At 42.1% G+C, this 22,505-nt stretch overlaps 1 protein-coding gene and 1 non-coding gene across 3 annotated transcripts in view; both read left to right on the forward strand.

Moving 5' to 3' along the window:
* Dcaf13 (DDB1 and CUL4 associated factor 13) overlaps positions 1 to 20,269 on the forward strand; it is a 30,740-nt gene extending 10,471 nt beyond the window's left edge. Inside the window, exons 5-11 of one of the 2 annotated variants that reach the window (XM_028879237.2) lie at positions 1,875 to 2,030; positions 5,889 to 5,966; positions 7,869 to 7,951; positions 12,055 to 12,219; positions 16,867 to 17,002; positions 18,088 to 18,251; positions 20,086 to 20,264. In XM_028879237.2, the coding sequence (XP_028735070.1) occupies positions 1,875 to 2,030; positions 5,889 to 5,966; positions 7,869 to 7,951; positions 12,055 to 12,219; positions 16,867 to 17,002; positions 18,088 to 18,251; positions 20,086 to 20,173 (870 nt within the window). In that variant the 3' untranslated portion in view covers positions 20,174 to 20,264. Of the gene's footprint in view, positions 1 to 1,874; positions 2,031 to 5,888; positions 5,967 to 7,868; positions 7,952 to 12,054; positions 12,220 to 16,866; positions 17,003 to 18,087; positions 18,252 to 20,085 lie in introns of both variants that reach the window. The other variant, XM_037197745.1, reaches the window with a different exon arrangement.
* LOC114699937 lies at positions 8,703 to 8,832 on the forward strand. Its single transcript, XR_003735619.1, has one exon.
* Positions 20,270 to 22,505: the final 2,236 nt, after the last annotated feature.

Consider the following 22,505-nt stretch of genomic DNA (forward strand, 5'->3'; position numbering starts at 1 on the left):
TTTGGTGCTCACTGTACTAGAGTTTGATTTCTCTTTAGCTGGACCAGCCATAGTAGACAGTACAGGTCATAGAGAGGATGTAGTGATGTGGTTCTCACTGTAGTAGAGTTTGATTTCTCTTTAGCTGGACCAGCCATAGTAGACAGTACAGGTCATAGAGACGATGTAGTGATGTGGTTCTCACTGTAGTAGAGTTTGATTTCTCTTTAGCTGGACCAGCCATAGTAGGCAGTACAGGTCATAGAGAGGATGTAGTGATGTGGTTCTCACTGTAGTAGAGTTTGATTTCTCTTTAGCTGGACCAGCCATAGTAGACAGTACAGGTCATAGAGAGGATGTAGTGATGTGGTTCTCACTGTACTAGAGTTTGATTTCTCTTTAGCTGGACCAGCCATAGTAGGCAGTACAGGTCATAGAGAGGATGTAGTGATGTGGTTCTCACTGTAGTAGAGTTTGATTTCTCTTTAGCTGGACCAGCCATAGTAGGCAGTACAGGTCATAGAGAGGATGTAGTGATGTGGTGCTCACTGTAGTAGAGTTTGATTTCTCTTTAGCTGGACCAGCCATAGTAGGCAGTACAGGTCATAGAGAGGATGTAGTGATGTGGTGCTCACTGTAGTAGAGTTTGATTTCTCTTTAGCTGGACCAGCCATAGTAGGCAGTACAGGTCATAGAGAGGATGTAGTGAAGGATTTCTTATAGGAAGCCATGGGAGAACTGGGTAAGACAAATGTTAGAAGAGCAATGGCTTAGTCTCTGTCTGGTTTATATCGTCGTAGATCTTACACAGAGCTCAAAATTTCCTAAAGAATTCATTAGGATGCAAAGACATGAGTAGTGTGTGCTTCTTGTACAATCTTACACTTGTGACAGTTGTTCTCTAAGTTACAGCCTAAGTGTGATTGAGAACATTTGGCTTACACATGTTTGTGATGCTGATGACATTCTTACATTAAGCAGACAAAATTCTGAAGCTAAGTTTAATCTTTAAATATATGCATTTTTAAAGCTGCTGCACATATTAGCATTTCTTTAGGTGCTGCTTCAGGCTTCAACAAGTTCAGAATATTGTTTGTTTGTTTGTTTTGTTTTTCGAGACAGGATTTTTCTGTGTAGCTTTGGAGCCTGACCTGGAACTCACTCTGTAGACCAGGCTGGCCTTGAATTTACAGAGATCCGCCTGCCTCTGCCTCCCAAGTACTGGGACTAAAGGTGCGCACCACCAGTGCCGCCAGGCTCAGAATATTCTTAAAGGGAGATGGGGGTAGGATATGTGTACAAGATGGAAAAAATTTCCAAGTGATAATAAGTTAGTAATTCAAAAAGCAAAATTGACTTCATTTGCATAAAATGTTTTAGCATTTTATGATACTTTTTTTTCTTTTGATTTTTTTTTTTTTTTTTTGATACAGGGTTTTTTGTGTGTGTGTGTGTGTGTGTTGCTCTGGCTGCCCTAGAACTCCTTCTGTAGACCAGGCTGGCCTCAAACTCAGAGATCTTCCTGCCTATTTACTCCTGAGTACTGGGATTGGTGCTACCACCACTACCACCACCACCATCCAGCACTTTTTTGCCCTTTAATGAAGGGCTTCAAAGAAGTTCCTTTAGATTTACCCAAAAGGGAGATAGCATGATTGGTAAGGTGACTTTCCCAGAGTAAAGTTTACCTATTATGTTCTGGGTGTGCCAACCTGTAACTTCCCCCAAATATAGGAAACTCGGTTGCACAGTCTGTGGTGAAGAGTGGTGGGAGAAGAGGAAAGAAGTTTCTTTGTAGCAAGGATTTCTAAAAGAAAAAAAAACAAACCACTTAAAATATGCTGATTTAAAGAATTAGTGAGGTGACATGTGTAATACCCTCTTTGCTTTCAAAGACAGTGTACACTGGCATTGATCATCACTGGAAAGACCCTGCCTTTGCCACATGTGGACAGCAAGTAGACATTTGGGATGAACAGAGAACCAACCCTATATGCTCAATGAACTGGGGATTTGACAGTATAAGCAGTGTTAAATTTAACCCTATTGAGGTAATGTTCTTTTTAAAATATTATTATGTTCTGTTTATTGTTTAACATGAACTTTTAGCTCTGTTTAGGAACCATTTTCTACATTTGAACAGTTTTCAAGCATTTGATAAGTTTTCCAGGTTATATCTGGGTTCTGTGAACTCTCAGCTGGTCGTCAGAGTAGAGTCCAAGTAAATACTTGCCTCTTTTTGGTTTTGGTTTTGAAACAGGCCTTGGCTAGCTCCGACGGTCTTGAACTTGTGATCCTTTTGCCTAAGCCTCTCATTAGCTTTCCTTTACATGCTTTCCACACTTGTGTTCCATCAGATTTTACCGTTGTACTTTGAGGAAGAGGTCCCTTTTTCTTAAGCTTCTTGGAGATCACGAGAATGAGCACGGAACATGCTCATTGTAAGTCATACGGGTGCCTGTGCCGCAGTCATATGCATGACCACTCTTGGACTGCATGGCAATTACAATTATAGGTGCTTTGTGCTCTGCTCTGAAATCTGAGCTTATTCCTAGTTCCTTCCTGGTCTGAGTGCAGATGTGGAGGTAGGCTGTTGCATACTATCTATTTGTATGGGAACTTGGGAAGACAGGCTGGCCTGGAGGCTAATATGGCTGTTGGATTCCAGACCTTTCCCTGATCTTTTCTGAATACATAAGAATAAATTACCCTCATCGTCCAGAAGACTCAGTCAAGATGCTTTTTCTTTCAGTGTTAATAGGAAGCTATTATGTTAATTTCTGTAAGGGAAACTCTTGAAATGCAAATCTCATACTTTCTGAGACCCAGCATGGTAAGAGAGGGAGGGAAGGTTAAGCCAAAGTAGCAGAGTAGAACAATCTTCATGTGATGTGCTGGGACATGATGTACTGCAGTACAGCGTGAACTTGGGCTCCACGTATTGCCAAGAGGCAGGCAGACAAGGCTCCCCAGCCGCCAGCATGTGCCTGTGTACACACTTCTGCATGAGGCTTTATACAAGTCTAGCAGGGACTGCCAGTGTGTCCACTGACTGTTACAGAATCTTACTAGAACACAAGCAGACCCTCTTACTATACTGTCTGCAGCTGCTTGTAGACCATAGTGGAAAATTGGAATAATTGCTCTGGGAATCACATGCCCATAAAGCCTAAAGTACTTTCTTTTCTGGCTTTTAATGGAAAGGTTCGCTGATCCCTAGTCTTGATCTCTGTCTGAGCTGTGTGTTCCTGGTGCATCCTGCATCTTACTTCCCCATCTGTCTTCACTTTGGTTGTCATCATCAACACAACAGTAAACACAGAGAGATAGTGATTGCTACTTTTTGAAGGGACAGACAAATGTTTTGCTTTCCTATTTTGATGAACATGTCAGAAGAGCTAATGGCTAATTGTAAAACCATAACTGGTCATGACCTGTCGACCATGGTTTTCAAACTTGCCTATTTAATAGCTCTATTTGTCCACTGCCTTTTTCTAATCTTATGAATTGACTTAGTGATAAAAGCAAATGATGTGCATGTCTCTTCCTCTGTATTAAAGCTAATGGAAAGGGCAGGGCAGATTGCTGTGAACAAATAGAGTAGTTATTTCCTTTATTCATTAATAATTAATTGTTAAAATATTGAAGCCTAAAATTCTGGTAAAGGCAGAAGTTAATACTGAGGATTGCCACGTTTTGCAGTGTGAAAGTTTTAATTCAGTCTAGCTGGAACTTTTTGCTATGTTTAGATCAAAGTCTTATTGCTTCTCGGCCTTTTGGCTAAGATCAAGTGTAGATCAAAGTCTTTGTTTTAGAAATTGACCATGGTCTTACACAAAGATAACATAATGAAAAGCCACTAAAGGTTAAGAGGTTAAGGGGCAACTAATAGAGGTCTCAGAAGCAGCAATTGAGACAGGCTTTTGAAAAGAGTGGAATCCAGATCGTGTTTTTAACATTAGTTTGTGATATTTCATTAAACTGTGTGCACACAGTAGGCACTAGCTGGCCATACGGCTATTTAGTAAACAACTCTTTCTTCCTTCTCCATTTGCAATAGGAAGTAACGTTAGGCAGAAGCCAAGAGTGTGGTATCTAGAACCATGAATCAGGAAGAACAGTGTTGCAGAGAGATGCTGAGGGGGTGGAAGTGCCCGCTGTGTGAGCACAAGGACTGGATTGGGATCCCCAGCCCCTGTAAAAGCCGAGCACGGTGGCGTGCCTGTGACCTTCAGGGTCAGTGAATGACTGTCTTAGAAAATAAGGTGGGGAGAGGGCCTGAAGAGGTGACTCAGTGGTTAGGAGTACTTGGTGTTCTTGTAGAAGACCTGGATTTGGTGCCCAGCACCCACATGGTGTCTCACAGCCATCTGTAGTTCCAGTTCCAATGTATCCAACACTCTGTTCTGCGTCTATCAGCACCAGGCATGCATGTGGTACTTAGACATACATGGAGGCAAACAGTCGTTCACATTTTAAAAAACGAATCTTCAAAGATGTTTATATGGCTGAGGAGATGGGGAGCTGGCTCAGTAGGTAAGCACACTGCCCACATGCCACCAGTCTGAAGCCTAAGTTCAGTTCCTGGAACCCATATGGCAGAAGGAGAGAACTCACTCCTATAAAGTTGTTTCCTGATGACCACACCCTTGGAGATGATGTGCATGCACTAAATAAATAATGTGGAGAGCAATAGAGGAACACAATTGCCTCTGGCATTCACGGACAGGCAGGTCCACCCCCACACCGCGTAAGTGGAATCAGGCTCTACTAGATGATAGTTGATTTTCACTCATCGGCAAAGGTTATCCTAAGTGCTTTGTGTGTTCAAAAGTGACTTAGCAAGGTGTGGCGGTGCATGCCTGTAATCCAAGAGTCTGGAGTCCAAGACGGACGGACGGATGGACGGACGGAAGACACACAACCGTGGTTCAGGAGATGCTCAGTGAGTCAAGTGCCTGCTGAGCAGCATGAGGACCTGAGTTTGCATCTCCAGTGTTCATGGAAAAGCCAGGAATGCTAGTGCATGTCTGAAACCCCAGTGCTCTGGGGAGCAGAGACAGGCAGGTCCCAGAATTTGCTGACCAGCCCGGCAGCCAAACAGTGATCTTCAGGCCTAGGAAGAGGTCCTATTACAAAGAGTAAGGTAGAGAACAAGAGGAAGACATCTAACATTGACCTCTGATTTCCACATGCCCCTTTACTCACACATGCATGTAGACAACATGTATACCTAAACATACACACACACAAGCACACGAGGGCACGCACGTGTACACACACACACACAGAGTTGGACAAAGGACAGGGCAAATTTCTGCAGCATTCACAAATAAAAGGAAATGTTACCTTCTAATGAAGCAGAAATTTTGAGTGTTTAGGATATATTGTCGTATAGAGCATTTAAATGACTGACTGATTCATCCAGTTGTAATAAAAGGTCCATTCTCACATTACAGTGATATTGATATCACTTTTAAAAAATAAGCAGCCTTAAATGTCAAAAGTCATAAAATTGTTTACATTTTTGATTCACTAATACCACTCCTGAAATTTTATGTAAAGGGAACAATTCAGAAGAAGAGTTTAAATGTCTGAAAATGTTTACTGAAGTGTTATTTATAGTAGTCAAAAGCAGTAACTAAATCTTACTTTGGAGAGCAGGTAAGTAAAATACATTCTGCTATAAATAAGACACTGTTATTGCTGGTACCTAAAATACATGCATGGAGATTTAACCATGAAAATACTTGATTTAGCTGAGATTATGAGTGATTTATTATATCCTCGTAAAATGGAATATATTCAGTGTTACAGTTTGAGGGCTTAACGTAAATATTAAAGATTAATAATTTGTGCTTTGCTCCCAAGCCTGGCATTTAATTGGTGATTGTTACAATTATTTTCAGACATTTCTCTTGGGAAGTTGTGCTTCTGATAGAAATATAGTACTGTATGATATGCGTCAAGCTACTCCTCTGAAAAAGGTGGGTTTCAGTCTTATCTTTGTTTTATACAATTGTTAAGGCATTCTGTATATCAAGTGACTGAAAAAATGAAACCAGTGTTTCACAGTTATGTTTTTCTTCATAGAGCTGTTCTTTAACCCCCGAATGATGGTAATAACTTTCAACTTTCCATTGATTTAGACTCTCTTTCTTTGTGACTTCAATAATGCCAGTACATTTTAGGCATCTAATTAGTACTTGCTAAATTGAAACTTGTAAAATGAAAGATATTTCATTGCATTGCTTAATATGCACTAATTGGGGGAAGGATTGATTATCATATGACATATCCATTATTTTATTCAAAACAGTTTTAGGATTCATTCATATAACCAACTATTTTAATTACATGCTGATGCCAGTTTGACTCTTTGCTTAGACAAGCACTATCTTGTCAAGGAGAGGTTTTTCATTGTCTTTGCATTCACCATGGTCATTGCAGGACTTAGATATCAAAGCTAATAATTCATCCTTATGCTGACTTACAAGAGAAATAATGTTGTACACGGAATGGACCACCATTTTAAGAAGAGTGTGAAGTTGGTATCAAGCATTTGCAGTGTTGTCAGGGCACAAGACGGGCTAGATGTCATTCGTGCACCAGGCGTGCGTTGGCACAGTTCACGTATAAAATCTGTCAGCTGGATGTGGTGGTCCAGGATTGCAGTCCTAGCACTTGCTAGGTGAAGGCAGGAGGATCAGGACTTCGAAGTCATCCTTGAAACACACTGAGTTCCAGGCCAGCTTGGGCTGATGAGACTGTCAAAAGAATGTAAAAAAAAAATTTTTTTTTGTAATGTGTTGATAGATTCAGATATTAAAAGTAGGGAGAATGAGATTAGTATATTCATTAAAAGTACAAATTTAGCTATTTATTCATGTGATATGTAAACTTTGCTGTCTGTATTTCTTTTGTAAAATGATGGTATTAACCAGTACCTTGCGGTATATTTATAGAAATGAGATATGATGCTTTTTAGCATTTACCGGAATGCTGACATGAAGGTCTGGTTTACTAAATAGTAGTCTTTGACAAATACACACATCTTCACACACAGTCCATTTTTAGTGGAGTTAGATCAGCTGTAAATTGAAGAAAAAAATTACGTTGCATTTGTTGGTTGTTTTAAAGTGTAAAACAATGCTTAATTGGATTTGTCACATGTAGATAGTAATAGACACTGCTACTTTATCTTGTTTGCCTTTTCTTTTAATTAATTATTTTCAAGACAGGATCTCACTATGTAGTCCTGGCTGTCTTGGAACTCAGTGTGAGATCTGCCTGCCTCTGCCTCCTAGTGCTAGGATTAAAGGCATGTACCACTATGTGCAACTTTATTATTGTTGTTATTATTTTAATCCACTAGGCTACCTTTCTTTATCTTTGGGAAAGAAGTTGAGAGCTAAGCTTTGTAAATATGGATTTCTTTACTCTCTTCCTCCCCAAACACCAGTACCATTGCAGATGAAACACTGGGAGTTAGCAGTCATCGAAGGGTCCTTCAAACCTTGCTTCCCTTTGGAAACATTTCTTCTGAGCCCTCAGCTCACTGTTAATGTTGTGCCTTTTGTGTTATCATTTGTTGCTTTATTATTTGTATCTTCATTTTGTTGTTGTTGAAATATATGCCTCAATTTCCTAACTAAGAAGTCATTTGAAGGTCAGGGGCTAGGTGTTAGACATTGTTTTGTCTTTTTGTAGTTACCACTCTGTTCTCAGGAAACAATCCTTGATTTCTTTCCTGACTGCTCTGAATTGTGTACTGTGCATATGAAAATATTTTCTTGAATCAGAAAAAAAAAAAAGAAAGTAGAAAATGTATTCATTTTGTATATGTTAATTTTGTGGTAATGAGATAAAATGTATGCTTCCTTTCTCAGGTTATCTTGGATATGAGAACAAATACAATTTGTTGGAACCCTATGGAAGCTTTCAATTTTACTGCAGCAAATGAAGATTATAAGTAAGTGTCTCTCTTTTTAGAAACTTACTCCTATCAAAAATGGCTCCATTGCATTGCATTGCCTTGTTAATATAGTATGTTTCCCTTGGTAAGTACATTTTCATAAGCAAGTTTGGAAGCTCTCATTTGTTTTGCTAAAAATAATTTCCCAAATTGGAGAAGAGGTTTTTAGAAAAAATATTTTCTCAGATTTTAAAGTAACTTAGACAAAGAATAGTAGGCTGGCATCTTTGGGTAAATCTTGTTTGTACAGCAGTTTGTGAACATGGCCATGCTTGTTTACTTGGGTGTGTTTACTGGTATGGCTGCATTATGTTGTGATGCCTGTATTGGATAGTTACGGTAAAGACCTGATGGCTTACTTGACCAAAGAGAAGAAAAAGGATGATCTCTGATGTAGACCTTTTAAGTAGCAACTGGACCAGCAGGTGTGGTGGTACATGTCTGTGTTCCAGAGGCCGAGGCAGGGGGATGGAGTTTGAGGCTGCCCAGGGTTACATGGTATGTCAAAGCCAGCTTGGGTTGTGTAGGAAGACACTGTTTCAGAACACACAAACATGAGCAAGCAATGCTTGGCCCATACATGCTTTGTTGGAAGCAGTATGTGCTTTACAGGTGTTTGTGACTCCTCAAGAAGCTGACGCTCATGTAGTCTGTTTGCTGTCTTTATTAAAGCCAACAGAAAGTGATAGTTGACTCTGTTAGCTTAAGAGTGCAGATGTTTTCTGTGCCTGTAAAGCTGACATAGCACTGGGAGAGTGATACACACATTGGGCAGAAGTACGGCTCTAATTGTTACTAGCCTCCCTAGAATAAATTGCCTTTCAATGACCAGGACGAATTGAGTGAAATCGTCATGGACAGATACGGGGCAGACAATTTCTTAGATATTCAGATACACCAAGTTAGTTAATGTCTCCCTACCCATAACTTGGATTTGCTGTCTTTTTTCTTTCAGTAAATAAAAAACAAGCAAAACTGACAGAGCAGACTTTGAACTAGGAGATTTTATGATTCCTTATGTAATGCTTTACTCTTGTTGAAATATTATACATTGGCTGTCTCATTTCATCTTTTTAGGTTAATCTAGTGAAAATTAGATATTAGTCTTGCTATATTTTGATGCATTTTATTATTACTTTTAAGTACATTCTTTTTGTGAGGGGGGGGGGGTTTCAAGACAAGGTTTCTCTGTGTAGCCCTGGCTATCCTGGAACTTGCTCTGTAGACCAGGCTGGCCTTGAACTCAAAGATCTGACTGCCTCTGTCTCCTGAGTGCTTGAACCACCACTGCCTGGCTTTAAGTACATTCTTAATATGTACTTTTTGGAAAGGTACAAGCTTGTTGGTGGATTTGAACTTTAGATTGTCTGTATTGAAAATCTGCTTGCCGGGCGGTGGTGGCGCACGCCTTTAATCCCAGCACTCGGGAGGCAGAGCCAGGCGGATCTCTGTGAGTTCAAGGCCAGCCTGGGCTACCAAGTGAGTCCCAGGAAAGGCGCAAAGCTACACAGAGAAACCCTGTCTCGAAAAACCAAAAAAAAAAAAAAAAAAAAAAAAAAAAAAAAAAAAAAAAAAAAAAAAGAAAATCTGCTCATAGGGGCTGGAGAGATGGCTCAGCAGTTTAGAGTACTTGTTACTCTTGCAGAGGACCCATGTTCTGTTGCCAGCGCCCACTGGGCAGCTCACATCCACCTGTAAGTCTGGTTCCAGGTGTCTGATGCCCTCTTCTGGCTCCTGGAGGCCCCTGCACATATGTAGTGCACACACAGACAAGAAGTGCACACACAGACACATAAGTAAGAAGGCTGTTTCTCACTGTATCCAGTGTGTGAGAGTGTACATGGTGTATTAGCTCATACGTGGGACTAGGGGCACCTAAGTGGCACTGCCTGAAGTTCTCTCTTCGGATTGCTGTACTGAGAACAAGCGCAGTTGAGTCATTAGCAGTACTAACCACATTGAAGTTTACTTTCTGTAATAGATGCTTTGAAATGAAATGGTGCTGTTGCAATTGAAGACAATAAAAGACAAGAATAATTCAGCAGCATAGTGCCCTCTCTGCTAAGATTTCTAAAGTACATTGGGAACTAGCTGTTTTGCCAAGATAATCTTTTTTCAGAGCCTTCTTGGAATTCCTCATTTCTTGCCTTGGGAAGAATTATATACGGTTCCTAAAACAAGACATAGCTCTTATAAGAAATGACTGCTACTTTTCATAACTGTCCTTATTTTTCAAATCTCTTGGTGAGTATGCTGGTGTATGCCTGTAGTCCTAGCACTGGGGAGGCACTAGCAAGAAGGGTGAGGAGTTCAGGGTTGTCTGCTATGGAGAAAATTTGGCTCAGTGGCTCAAGGGCTGCATGAGAGCCTCTCGAAGACAGAAGGGGCTGCTGTGGTAGCTCGCTCTCTCGTGTGTCTTTGTTCTTCTTTGAATAGTCCAGTAAGTCTTCATTACAACTCAGATGCAGATCGAAGGCATTCAGTTGTTGCTGTAGCAGTGGGCAGGCCGTGTAACCCAGCTCAGTGCTGTGGCTGTACTGTCTGTAGGACAGCGAAGAGTAGATGCCGGCCTGAAGAGTTGTCGTAACTCACAATGGTAGGCACACCTGTCCGGGTGGATTGAATTTGCAATTTTTCTTCCTTCACAGATTGTTGATACAATTTGTTTAAAAAGCAGTTTGCTAAAAGAAAAGAAAATTTGAGACTCACTCTACTAGGCAGGCAATGTGTTGTAGTTGTCAAGTCAGAAGTTAACCTCAGAATCAGTAGACCCAGGCTCCCACACCTAGGGGTTGTTGGAGGCTCTGAAAAGAGCAGTGCTTTGGACTGTTTGTTTTGATCTTCTTTGAGATAGGCTCAGCATGGTCTAGAGCTTGCTTTGTGGTGGTATTGTGTTCCCCAAAATATTGTGTACCCTAATAAACTTATCTGGGGTCAGAGAACAGAAAAGCCACTAGATACTTGATAGGCAGTGGTAGCACACGCCTTTAATCCTAGCATTCCAGAGGCAGAAATCCATGTGTTCAAGGATACAGCCAAGCATGGTGACTCAGCCTTTAATCCCAGAAAGCCAGCCTTTAATCCCAGGGAGTGATGGTAGAAAGCAGAAAGGTACATAAGGCGTGAGGACCAGGAACTAGAAGCATTTGGCTGGTTAAGCTTCAGGCTTTCGAGCAGCAGTTCAGCTGAGAGCCATTGGGATGAGGACACAGAAGATTCCAGTCTGAGGAAACAAGACCAGCTGAGGATCCGGCGAGGTGAGGTTAGCTGTGGCTTGTTCTGGTTCTCTGATCTTCCAGAGTTCACCCTAATAACTGGCCTCAGGTTTGTTTTTATTACTAAGATCATTTAAGATTCCTGCTACATTGCTCCCTAGCTCAGGCTGGCCTGCCTTCAGTTTGTGAGCTCCTGCTTCAGTCTCTTGATTGTGGAGGCTACAGGCATGAAGGCGGAAGTACCCTACCCAGAGTGGTTTGTCTTGTGAGAAGAATATTAGGAATTTTTGTAAGTGTTTGCCTGCATGTATTGTCTTCTATCATTATCTTGGTCTAGACAACTAACAAATTGCCATAGATTGAGTGGTTTAAGCAAAGAGAATTATTTTATACTAGTTTGGGAATTGCCAACATAATCAGGATCACTGAGGGCCCTCTTCCAGAATGCAGGCAACCAACTCCTGTCCTCACAGGGCAGGCTGCTCTCTGGCCCCTTCCACATTTGTGTGTGTGTGAGAGAGAGGGCACACACGTGTGCACATGCACAGCCCATAGTGCACGTGTGGAGGTCAGAGGACACCTCGTGGGAGTTGGTTCTCTCCCACTATGTGGGTTCTGGGGACTGCACTCAGGTCCACTTGTCTTGGTGTAGACACCCTTACTCAGCCATCTCAGTGGCTTGCTGTTTGATTTTGTGTCATATTACAAAGCAGTAAGAATCGTTGGTGTTTTTCTGTGTCTTACCTGCCTTAACTGTCTTCAGAATCAGACTGCTTATTAAGAGAGTCATCATTTAGCTGATGTTCTTGTTTTTTCCTAATGTCTTGTAATACTACATGTGGCGTTTTTATAAATTTGAATGAAATATTTGACAATGTCTTACAGCTTATACACTTTTGATATGCGTGCGCTGGACACTCCTGTTATGGTCCACATGGATCACGTCTCTGCGGTACTAGATGTGGACTACTCACCCACTGGGAAAGAATTTGTGTCTGCCAGTTTTGATAAATCTATTAGAATCTTTCCTGTGGACAAAAGCCGAAGCAGGTATGTGACTGCCAGCAAGCCACTTATTTTTGCATGGTATTTCTTTAGTCCTGATAATCATTGGTTTTTTTCTTAGAAGGTGGGTGGTTGTGTGTATATGATAGGACTTACACCCAAGTATTGTGACATGGAGTGTGGACATCTGCTGAGTCATGTCAGGGCAAATCAGGGGCTTTGTTTTATTGACTAGGAGATTATTTCCATATAGTTCATAAATTTACTAAAAAATTTAGTTTGATGGTTAAGAACTCAGATTTTTTTTTTTTTTTCTGAAAGTAGTTTTAAAAGCAATGAATAATACTCCCTGGTATTGTTTTCCACACATTCAAATCCAACTTACTCTACCAGGCAAAGATGAGAGGAAGAAACAGTTTAGATTGTTGGGCTCATTCCCTTCCTTTCTAGGCTACTCGGTCCCGTGAAGAGGTCCATACAAGGTAGTTACGAGGCTGATTAAACCAGTTAAAAGTTTTGAGACATTTTACTAATGGCCAGACCAAGAGCAGACTTATGTCTCTGAAACATCTCTTGGTGACCAAGCTCAGAGGTACAGCATTTTAAAAGACAAAATCCCAATTACATCAGTGTGTAGGGAGTGCCTTTGGGGGCAGGGGGTATATTACCTAGTAACACCTGCTCTCTTGTGAAGCTCAGTATATTCCAGACACTACATGACAGTTATTTCTAATTTATTTTAGGTTTATGTTTAAGCTTGCACAAATACCAAATATTTTGTTTAATATGTCTAGACCACGGTTAGGGTCATGGACAGTCCCCAAAGTGCTGCCAAGGCTGCTGTGGCTGCTGACGGGGGTGGAAGGCTAAGAAGCAGAGTCTAGGGAGACATGAAATATAGTGGGGACAAGATGGCATTTACTTGGTCATGTCACCTCTATCCTCTGTTGAACTGAGAGGTAGGAGATGTGAGCGGTCTGTGAGCATGCTTAGTAGGATTCCTGTTTAAGATTTGAGTGTTTCCTACAGCTTAACTTTACTACTTGTTTTATGTAATTGAGTATAGCATTTATATATGCATGTTTTTTTATGTTGAGGTAATTTATAGAAAAGTGTGGCATTTTCAGAGACTTCAGGGAAATTTTGGACTTTATGTTTTGCTTCGCTGGCTGACTTTGTGATGCTGAGGATTCAGCCTGGGCCCTTGTGCGAGTTCTGTGCCAGTGAGTTCTTCCCTAGATCATTTACTCCGCCTTAAAGCCTGACTCGTGTGCTGTGGTTTACAAAGAACTTGAATGTACATTCTCACGGTTCTTTAGTAATGCTTAGACATGTGCTGTCAGGACACATAAACCAAAGGAAAGTGAAACAAGCGATCCCATCAGAATTAGGACAGCTGAGCTTGGTGGTACTCAGGAGGTAGAAGCAGGAAGAGTGTAGGTTCCAGGATGTTTGGATTTGCTTTCAATTGCTGTGGTGAAACACCATGACCAAAAGCAACTTGGGGAGGAGAGAGTTAATTTGATTTATATATCCTAGTCAGTCTAGCAGGAAGGGGAGTCAGGATGGGAACTCAGGCAGAAACCTGGAGGCAAAAAGTAAAGCAGAGGCCATGGAGGAGTGCTGCTTACTGGCTTGCTTCCCAGTGGCTTGATCAGCCTGCTTTTTTTTTTTTTTCTAACCACCAGAACCACCTATCCAGAGATGGCACCACCCACAAGGGGATGGGCCGTCACACATCAGTCATTAATCAAGAAAATGCCCCACAGATCTGCCTATAGCTTAATCTGATGGAGGCATTTCTCAGTGAGGTTCCCTCTTCCCAGATGACTCTAGCTTGTGTTCATTACCAGCAGATGATTGCGATCCAGGTATGACTTAGTCATGCATACGAATGAGAGTGTCCTGGGGGTTTCCGTTGCCATTGCACACTTCCCCTGTACACTACTGGTGTTGGCTCCTAAGTGACCTTGGAATTCCCCCACATTCTTGCGCAGTTTGCACAATTTCCTACACGATTCTCACACTTGTAACAGTATGAAGAACCAGAAGACTCCATTGTTTGTTTGGCATTTAGCCTTTAAAGGTAGCAGGATTGTGCTAATATGATGTGTAAGCAAAGAATGGACGGAAAGAATCAGAGAAGTGGAATGGCTGGTACTAGGTGTAGATCAGGAGCCCACAGGCTCAGGATGAGTTACTTCAAAGCCCCGTGGGCTAACTAATGCAGGTCTAGCTAGAAAGCTCAGCTGATGAAGGAAATGTAAACAGGAATTGTTACTGGAGGATTTTGTCCTGGTGTCGTGTGAAGCTACAGTCTCGGGAGTGTCACTTCCTGTTGTTTAGATATACATGCTCCTCCTCCTCCTTCTGCTCGAGAGCAGCCCCGGTCGTTTTCCATGGTCTGTTCTTCCTTTCTGACATTACAGAGCATGTGTCACCACACTTAGACAACTTTGAATGCCTTTATTTGAAAGACTTTAAAGAGGTCCAAGTTCACTCTTTAGCTCTGAGGTTTAGTTTTGTCTTGTATTAAATTAAGAGTTTCTTGTGCCTGGCAGTGGTGGCACATCTTTAATCCCAGCACTTAGGAAGCAGAGGTAGGCAGATCTCTGAGTTCAAGCCTGGTCTATGGAGCGAGTTGCAGGACAGGGAAGGCTATACAGAGAAACCCTGTCTCAGAAAAAAAGGGAAGAAAAAAAAAATCTTGTGTTCCAGGCTGGCCTTCAACTTGCAATGTAGCCAAAGATGATATTGAACTCCCCAGTCCTACCTCCCAAATCCTGGATTACAGGCATGTACCACCATGCCTGTAATATTCCCTTCATGTATGCCAAACAAGCTATCTCCCCAGCCCACTGAGTAATTCAGGATGGGGTATATAGATCATGCTGGCCCTTAAAGAGGAAATTTATTTTAATAGTTAAAAATATTTGTTTATTTGTTGTGTGTGTGTGTATATATATATATATATATATGCCTGTGCATCTGCCATGGTGTGCCTGTGGAGGTCATAGAACAGCTTGTGGGACTCAGTTCAGTCTTTCCACAATGTGGGTCCCAGGGACTGAACTCATTTGTCAGACTGGCAGCAAGCTCTTTAACCCACTGAAACATCTCGATGCTTTCATGTGAGTGAGATTCGATTCAGTCTTTACTAAGCAAACAAATGAATTCAGTAGCATTCACAAGAGAAAATGGGTTTATTTAGACTATTTTAAGTTTTTAAAAATGCCTCCTAACACAACTTTTACTGAACTTAATAATACATCTAGCATATTATAAACAAGAGGTTGAAGCCACATAGTTGACCACTAAAGAGGATTGTGAGTTGCTTCAATGCCTAGCCATAGATTTGACTGATGGACCTGAGCGAGTTATTTGTGATTGTTACTGAAACTTAATTGAAATTCCAGACATAAACTCATGCCACCCCTGAAGAATTTTGTGTGTGTGGCAGGTGGCTTTTAAGAAAGTGGAAATCATAAGAGATCAACATGTTTTTTAAAAAGCTGGGCATTTTAGAAGAAGTCTCTCATCTAAGCTTCGGTTAATAACCATTGTCCTCTTTAAAAATAAATCTCTTGCAGTTTTAGTGTTTAGTATATATCTCAAAAGCAGTGAACAAGGCTAGTGTGTGAGTGCACTTTAGAGATAGTCTGTAAATGTGAGTTGTGTCTGATTTGGTTGTCTGTGGTTTTTATTTTACTGTGAATAATTTGTTGGACTTGCTTCTTTTTTATCATACTGTCTGCATTTTGACTCATTTTTTCCATATTTGGAATTAAGAAGTCTCATCTTAATTTCTTTGACCTTTGACTTGCTTTGAAATGCCCTTCTTAACACTCCCCAATTTAGTATCTCTGTGAATTCACTTAGCGTGTTTCACAGCATTTCCAAATAGGTATGAGTTGACGTCGCCATTTATTAGATGATTCTGACCTCAGCTAATCAGACACTCTCGCAGCCCTCCCTTGTTTTCACACATGGAAATAAACTCTCACTTCAATTAGGCATTTAAAACAGCGTGCCCAAGCAAAAGTCAGAGCTAGGTTCGGTGTGCTAGAGTGTGCTCTTTGGAGACCATTGCATTCATGTTATTTTCCAGTAAAATGTCATTGAGGGCATGGTGGCTGTTAACCTAAGTTAAATTGGGGATGAGAAAGTATTTACTAAGAATAAGCCATTTCTAGCCAGGCATGGTAGCATACTCACTCCCTTAATCCCAAGCACTCAGGAGGCAGAGGCAGGCTGGTCTCTGACTTTGAGACCACGCCTGGTTTACAGAGCTACACAGGGAAACCCTGTCTTGAAAACACGTGTGGGAGGGGGTCAAAGTTATCCCTGAATTAAAATGAAATTTTGTTCATATCTTATGCTTTCAACAGTTTTATGAAGCTTTCTATGTCTGGTTTTTCTTAGTATTTATATTTATTTCTATTATTATATATATATAAAATATATTATTATATATTATTATTATTCTAGATAGTCTGTTAGTTCATCCATTTTTGTTTGTTTGTTTTAATTCCAAGTACTTAGAGTAGAACCTTATTAGTTAAGTTCAATGAAAATTAAATGAAATGCAATTAAATTTTCCTTGGTTTTCTGTTCATCAGTAGGCAGTGATTTAAAAAAAAAAAAAAAGTCTTGTAAAAATCCTGAAGATGTTCACCTAATTCCTTTCTACAGGGAAGTGTACCACACAAAACGAATGCAGCACGTCATATGTGTCAAGTGGACCTCTGACAGCAAGTACATCATGTGTGGATCAGATGAAATGAACATCCGCCTGTGGAAGGCCAATGCTTCGGAAAAGCTGGGTGTGGTAAGGCCCCTTTTCCTTTGATGGCCACAAGACCGGGGTTCAGTTTTAGTGGCTATCATTGTAAAAGCTTCTTGAGGTACTTATAATTAATCCGATGAACACCAGTGTGATGGGAAGTTAAGCAGCAAAACGGACAAATTACTGATACTGTTTTCATGCGAGGCTGGGCGATGGCTTGTTTGGAGGGCCTGAGTTTTATCCCCAGAGCATACTTTTGTCTTTTTTTAAAACCAGACATAGCAACAGGCCAGTACACTCAGTGTCCTGGAGGAGGCAAGAAGACCAGGGGGGCTCACTGTCTAGGCTGGCTGGCCAGCTAGTTGAATTGGCAAGTCCAGGTTCAGAGACAGACTTTGTCTCAACAAACAAGGCAGAGAGCAGTGGAGGAGGACCCCATGTGGAGGCCCGCCTTCACAGGCACCTGCTGGAGAAGTGCACGCACACAAAGGCACTTTCAGAAGGTGGGGGTGTTGTTTTGTGGGGGTTGTCTTTGTTTTTTGTGGGGGTTTTTTTGTTTTGTTTTTTTGTTTTTCCGAGACAGTCTTTCTCTGTGTAACCCTGGCTGTCCTGGAACTCGCTCTGTAGACCAGGCTGGCCTCGAACTCACAGAGATCCACCCGCCTCTGTCTCCTGAGTGCTAGGGTTAAAGGTGTGTGCCGCCACCGCCCAGCGTTGGAAGGTTTTATCAGTTCAGACTGGTCCTGCTTGTGCGTTCCTGGCTCTTATTCGTCTTTGTTGGGAGAGAGAGAGAGAGATGATAGAAAGACTAGAAATTTAGGATCTGGAGGATCACCTCTGCTCTTAGAGCAGCAGTGACTGAGCACATCAAAGGCTGAAAGTCCTGAGAGACCGTCTGATGTCAGAGGCCTGAAACCTAAATGTAAAGTGGCTGCCGTGAAAATACAGCTACAGCTGGTCGTACGACAATGCTTGACTTGTGGTTTTATTTTTGTTGTGATGACATTTCTAACGTTCCACTTTTCTGTGTGGAACGCGCAGCATGTTTATGTGAAAGGAGTGCTTCCTAGATTTTTATACTCAAAAAAACTAAGGAATTCAAGATACCAAATGCACTTTGTTTTCAGCTTACATCACGAGAAAAAGCAGCGAATGATTATAACCAGAAGTTAAAGGAAAAGTTCCAGTATCATCCGCAAGTAAAACGAATTGCTCGCCATCGCCATCTCCCGAAACCTATCTACAGCCAGATTCAGGAGCAGCGCGTCATGAAGGAGGCTCGTCGCCGCAAGTACGTGTAGAACATTTGACCCTCACCTCAGTCCTTCCAGTGCCTCCCTCTCTATCTTCACAGAACCAAACGGAAGCTTTCTTGTAGAGTGGTTTGTGTACTAACGTGTGGCACATGCCTCTGTCAGCTGCTCTCGGCTTTCCTCCTCTTTTACCAAAACGGGGAACTGTCATCTAAGAATATGAGAATCCCCATTGTTTACTTTTGAGAATATGTTTAAAGGGCAGATGAAAAAATGAGTTCTCAAAATAAGAAAACTCTTCTCAGTTGGGAATAGTGCGGTTGTTGAGTAAGAACCTGGGGCGTGAGACTCTGGTCCAGTTACCAGCGTGGATGAGAGGAAGGGAGGAGTGGAGGAAGAACTCACATTTTAAACTATCCAAGTGGTGTTGAAGTTGGTTTGTCGTGCTTGTGGCGGTAGGTGTTGTAATATGGGAACAACACAGAACATTAGCCGAGCTCCTGTTCGAGGGTGGAGCGCAAATTTTGAAATGTCCACCCAGACAAGTTCTCTCTTGCGTGTGTGGGGTCTGTGCATGTGTGAGTGAATGTGCACATGTCTGTGAGTATGCGGCCAGAGGCCCGTGGCAGGTGTCCCACCATATCGCCATCATCTGACCGCCTTAGAACAGTGAGCTCCGGGGATCCTCCTGTCTCTGCCTCTCCAGTACTAAAATTACAGACACAAGATGCTTTTAAAAATCAGTCCTAGGCCGGGCGGTGGTGGCGCACGCCTTTAATCCCAGCACTCGGGAGGCAGAGCCAGGCGGATCTCTGTGAGTTCAAGGCCAGCCTGGGCTACCAAGTGAGTTCCAGGAAAGGCGCAAAGCTACACAGAGACACCCTGTCTCGAAAAACCAAAAAAAAAAAATCAGTCCTAATGGAGCTGTCATTACAAAACTTTGTCTTTTTTTGTAAATGAACTCAAATACCTATAATCCCAGTACTTGGGATCATGAGTTCAAAGCCTGGACTGCAAAGAATTTTAAAATTTTTTAAAAATTCATATTTAGCAATCACTTCTTTAAAACATTCTCATATGTTTTATCATAACATCCGAGATCTAATGTCTTGTTTCTTGAGGTAAGGAACTCACTGTGATTCCTAAAGTGTCTTCAGCTCCTGGGCTCAGGTGGTCCAAAGCAGAACTTCCCCAGCCACCCGTCCTGCTGTGGAATACACTCTTTGAGCCTGTAGATTAATGCAGTGTTGGAGTTCTTAGAGCCTTGGGGTTTGTTTTTTATTCAACTGTATAGGTTACTGTTATTCTGCTCTGTGGATACTTGTTGGGATTTAATCATATTTATGTCTCAGTAACTAACTGTGCTACATTTTTAAACTTCGTAAAGGATGCTGGGTTTTTTGTTTGTTTTTGTTTTTGTTTTGTTGTTTTGGAAACAGTCTCACAGTGTGGTGACCTGGCTGTCCTGGAACTCGCTCTGTAGACGAGGCTGGCCTTAAACTCAGAGATCTGCCTGCCTCTGCCTCCTGAGTGCTGGGATTAAAAGCGTGTGTCACCACACCTGGTTTAAAAGCCTGCAGTACCATGTATTCCCAGGTGGTTTCCCATCCAAGTACTTGCTTAGCTTCCAAGATGAGACAAGATCGGGTGCATTCAAGGTGGTATGGCCTTAGACACTGGTCATTCATAAAATACAAAGCAACTAAATAACAAAAGTTGAATTGAACTTTTTACCTTATTCTCATTGAGGAATTCTTTTTTCCAGTCGATTTTCTAGTGAAAGAAAACGCTTTATGATTTAAATTTTTTTCCGTTGGCTGAGATGATTTCTTATGTACTTGCTCATATTTTATGTATTTTGTTTATTTCTAGGGAAATGAATCGTCGTAAACATAGCAAGCCTGGATCTGTGCCAGTTGTGTCAGAGAGGAAGAAACACGTAGTGGCAGTTGTGAAATAATGTTTTGTCTTCCTACCGAGCTTGATCTATAATTATTTGCTACTTCTGATTTGGAAACTCTGTAAATAAAAGTCCTGGTTCTGGTTTAGTAGTAAACACTGCAGTCGTGTGTTTTTCTCTCCCTTCCACTGCCTGACTCCGCTTCCTCTGCGTCCGCACTCATGTTCAGGCTGCTGTAAGGACTGCTGTACCACACAGTCAACTCTCAGTTCACTGTGTAGTGAATGAAGCCACTGTGGTGTGTGCCCGGTGTCCTGTCAGAGCATCGGGAGCTCCAGCGATGAAGAGAAGTGACACCTGCTGAGTCACTGGCACTACCTCCTGCCACCACCTGGTTTCCATGGTGATGGTTCAGTGTCCCACACTTTACAGAGCCTGACTAGTCAGAGATGTGAGCAATTTCCTGTAATTGGAGCCTAGACTGATCCAGACACAGCATGTTTCTGACCACTTTGAAATGTCACTTTGGGGGTTCGCAGTCTCTTGTAAGAAGATGCATAGATAGCTTTTCACAAGTGAGGTTGTCAGGGTAGAACTCCAAGGAAGTAAGGATGGTGGTAATGAGAACCTGCGTAAGAGCCAGAAGAACATAAGTAAGTAAGCACAGAGGAGCCCCCGGGGAAGAAAGGGTGTGTATCAAATGCCTTGTTATTCAGTCTTGCCACCTGGCCACTGCGACCTTTTTGATGGAAACAAAGCAGGTTGCTCCTGAGCTTGTTTATAATTCCCTTTGTCTTACTGTGTCATGGGCAAGAAAGGCTAAGGTAATCAGGTGTCTAGAGAGCAGTCCTGTCCTGGTCAGCTTGGGTCTTTCGAGTAGTGAATTCAAAATGAATTGCAGCCCAGGGAACACTGTTGATTCCTTCACAGGAGACCTTAAAGGCACATATAAAGTACCAAGGTATTTGATGGCAGGGACTTTGGAGCATGATGAATCGGTGTCTGCTAGTATTTGGGTATTATGAGTGGATGGGTTATTTATTGAATGAATAATCTTGGATTTCATCAACCTGTGTTGATCCCTATCAGGCAGGGGCTCACTGTGCATATGCTCTTGTACCCCCAACACTGTGTGTGTGTGTGTGTGTGTGTGTGTGTGTGTGTGTGTGTGTGCTCGTGAGCGGCGCGCGTGCGCATGCATGCACTCCCACACATGAGCCTTTTAAGTCAAGGGCAGGAACAGCTCTGGCTGATTTTCTTCCTAGCACTTAAGCCAGTGTCAGGAAACGAACTCGTTCTTTTGCTCCAAACCCTCAGTGTCATCTCTTGCATTCTGTTTGCATAGCATGCCTACCACCTACAGAGATTCTCAGGAAAAAGTTCTCTCTAAGACACAGGCTTTATTAATAATTGTAGCATAGTAGCTGCTGCCCTGCTGTTTACTAAACAGTGTGTCTTGCATGCACGTAATTGAAATTAATTTTCCTTGAATTCTCATAAGAACTCCCAAAGGGAGGAGGCCTTACTACGATTTGTGATCTGTACTCAATCTACATAATCTGAAGGGGTCAGTCTCGAAGGGGATAGGTAATTGCAGAGCACTATGATGTCTCAGTAGGATAATACAGTAGCACAATGGGAAAGGCTGCTTGCTGGAGAAGGCTAGACCTCCAGAGAAGAGCAGCGTTTCTCAATGCCGGCCCATTCTGGCCTGTTGTCAGGAGGAGTAGAAGTGGAAGAGGGATGTTTTGGAAGTCAACTCAAGACCTCCGTGTGCTACTGTTCATTGAGGAAAGGAAGACACGTGTTTCAGCAATGTTGTGTTAGACACGTTCTGTTCCAGGTCTATGTGTAAAGCTAGGGTGAATAGTCTTGCTTCGAGAGAGAAGGGGGTTGGAGGATAAGTGATTTGTTAGGTAGTAGAGAGGAATGGATCACAAAGCTCAACTTACACATCCAGGAGCCTAGAGCAGAGGGTGGACAGCACACGTGGTGTGGTAAAAAGTGGAGACAGCGAGCCGAGTCTCTAGTGTGTGTATACACATGTTCATCCTTTGCAAAGGAGCAGAGAAGCCCAGCCGCGGAAAGAGGGAGGGAGCCATGCCTTTGGAGCGTTATCCCATAGTGCACACCGCTAGAGGAGAAAATCAGCTGCAGGGCCAGCTTTCAGAGTAAGCTGGAGATGTGGTGGCTCAGTTGGTAGAATTTGGCCTCCATATAGGAGGCCCTAGGTTGATCCCCACCACATAAACTAAGTGTGATGGTGCATGCCTGGAATTCCAGGTGGTACAGGAGACTCAGAAGCTTGATGGAAGATGGCTATGGTTGTAGCAGGAATCTTAAAAGTTCTTATTAATAAAATCAAACCTGTGGCCAGTTATTGGGGTGAGTA

The sequence above is a fragment of the Peromyscus leucopus genome, chromosome 20, assembly GCF_004664715.2.
Source record: "Peromyscus leucopus breed LL Stock chromosome 20, UCI_PerLeu_2.1, whole genome shotgun sequence".
Taxonomy (NCBI): domain Eukaryota; kingdom Metazoa; phylum Chordata; class Mammalia; order Rodentia; family Cricetidae; genus Peromyscus; species Peromyscus leucopus.